General features: G+C 47.8%; 1 protein-coding gene across 1 annotated transcript; it reads left to right on the forward strand.

Moving 5' to 3' along the window:
* Positions 1-121: 121 nt before the first annotated feature.
* Positions 122-747, forward strand: PPTG_20337 (hypothetical protein; the record flags this gene model as incomplete). The annotated part of the gene is made up of 1 exon (XM_008919082.1): positions 122-747. A coding segment is annotated over one exon (539 nt), but the record flags the coding sequence as incomplete, so codon positions are not given.
* Positions 748-1,036: the final 289 nt, after the last annotated feature.

The raw sequence follows: 1,036 nt of genomic DNA on the forward strand, positions 1-1,036 counted from the left end.
AAATCAGTTTTACGACTTCAATTTTGTGCGTAGAACGTAGGCATTGTGTATGCCACCTCAACTCAGCTGTCTTGTCGTAACTTCACGTGATCATGGCTGATTAATGAATAATCTGAGGAGAGTGATACCGCTATGTTTGACTCGTGCATGGGCAAGTTCTCGCAGTGGGGCGACGATAGTCGCAAGCAGATCGCCGAAAAGGTGAAACAATCGACGGCGACGTGGAAGATCGTCAACAGCCACTACAGTCCGTTCAACCACTACACGGAGCAGAACATGAACAAGTGGTTCGATGTCCTGCGCGGCTCTGGTGTCCACGTGTGGCTGAACGGCCACACTCACGGCGAGAAGCACGACTACTCTCAGTCGTTGGGCATCCACTTCATTGAAAACGGTGCTGGCGGTGGTATCCAGAAGGAGTCGGCTAGTGGAATTCCGGCGTACGCGGCTCCGTTCGTCCAGAACAAGTGGGCGTATGGCAGCGATGAGTACGGCTTCATGTCGCTTCAAGCGTCGAAGGACTGGATCAAGCTGCAGTACCACACGGCGGACAAGTCGTGGCAGTATGGAGAGACCTTCAACAGCACGACGGTCGGTGGCGTGGAAACCAAGCACTGCTGGTACATTCCGTCTGACGGCACGGAAGGCAAGGGTTGCTAATTGCGTGGCTTTGCTTCGTCGGTATGACAACGATAAACCTGTAGAATGAGGAGGTTTTAGATGTATGGTAACCACAAATAACCCTCAGAATTCCAGTGCGTTTTGTAAAATTTAAGTGCTTCACAATCTTGTAATTTTAAAAATCTGTACACGTACTTAAAAAATACTAATAGAAGCCATCGGTATGCATTCTTTGGAACCTCACACAGAGATCTAGCTTACTCTAACCTAGCGTTAAATCATACATATTTTAGCACATTGTAGTCTCAAAATCATTAAACAGATTCACTGTAAATGCAAATATAGTTTTAAGTTGGTTGTCAAATTGCCTTCGTAATCGTGCCCCCTTCCCTCCCCTTTAACCCTTGGAGGGGAG

The sequence above is a fragment of the Phytophthora parasitica genome (assembly GCF_000247585.1).
Source record: "Phytophthora parasitica INRA-310 unplaced genomic scaffold supercont2.484, whole genome shotgun sequence".
Classification (NCBI taxonomy): domain Eukaryota; phylum Oomycota; class Peronosporomycetes; order Peronosporales; family Peronosporaceae; genus Phytophthora; species Phytophthora nicotianae.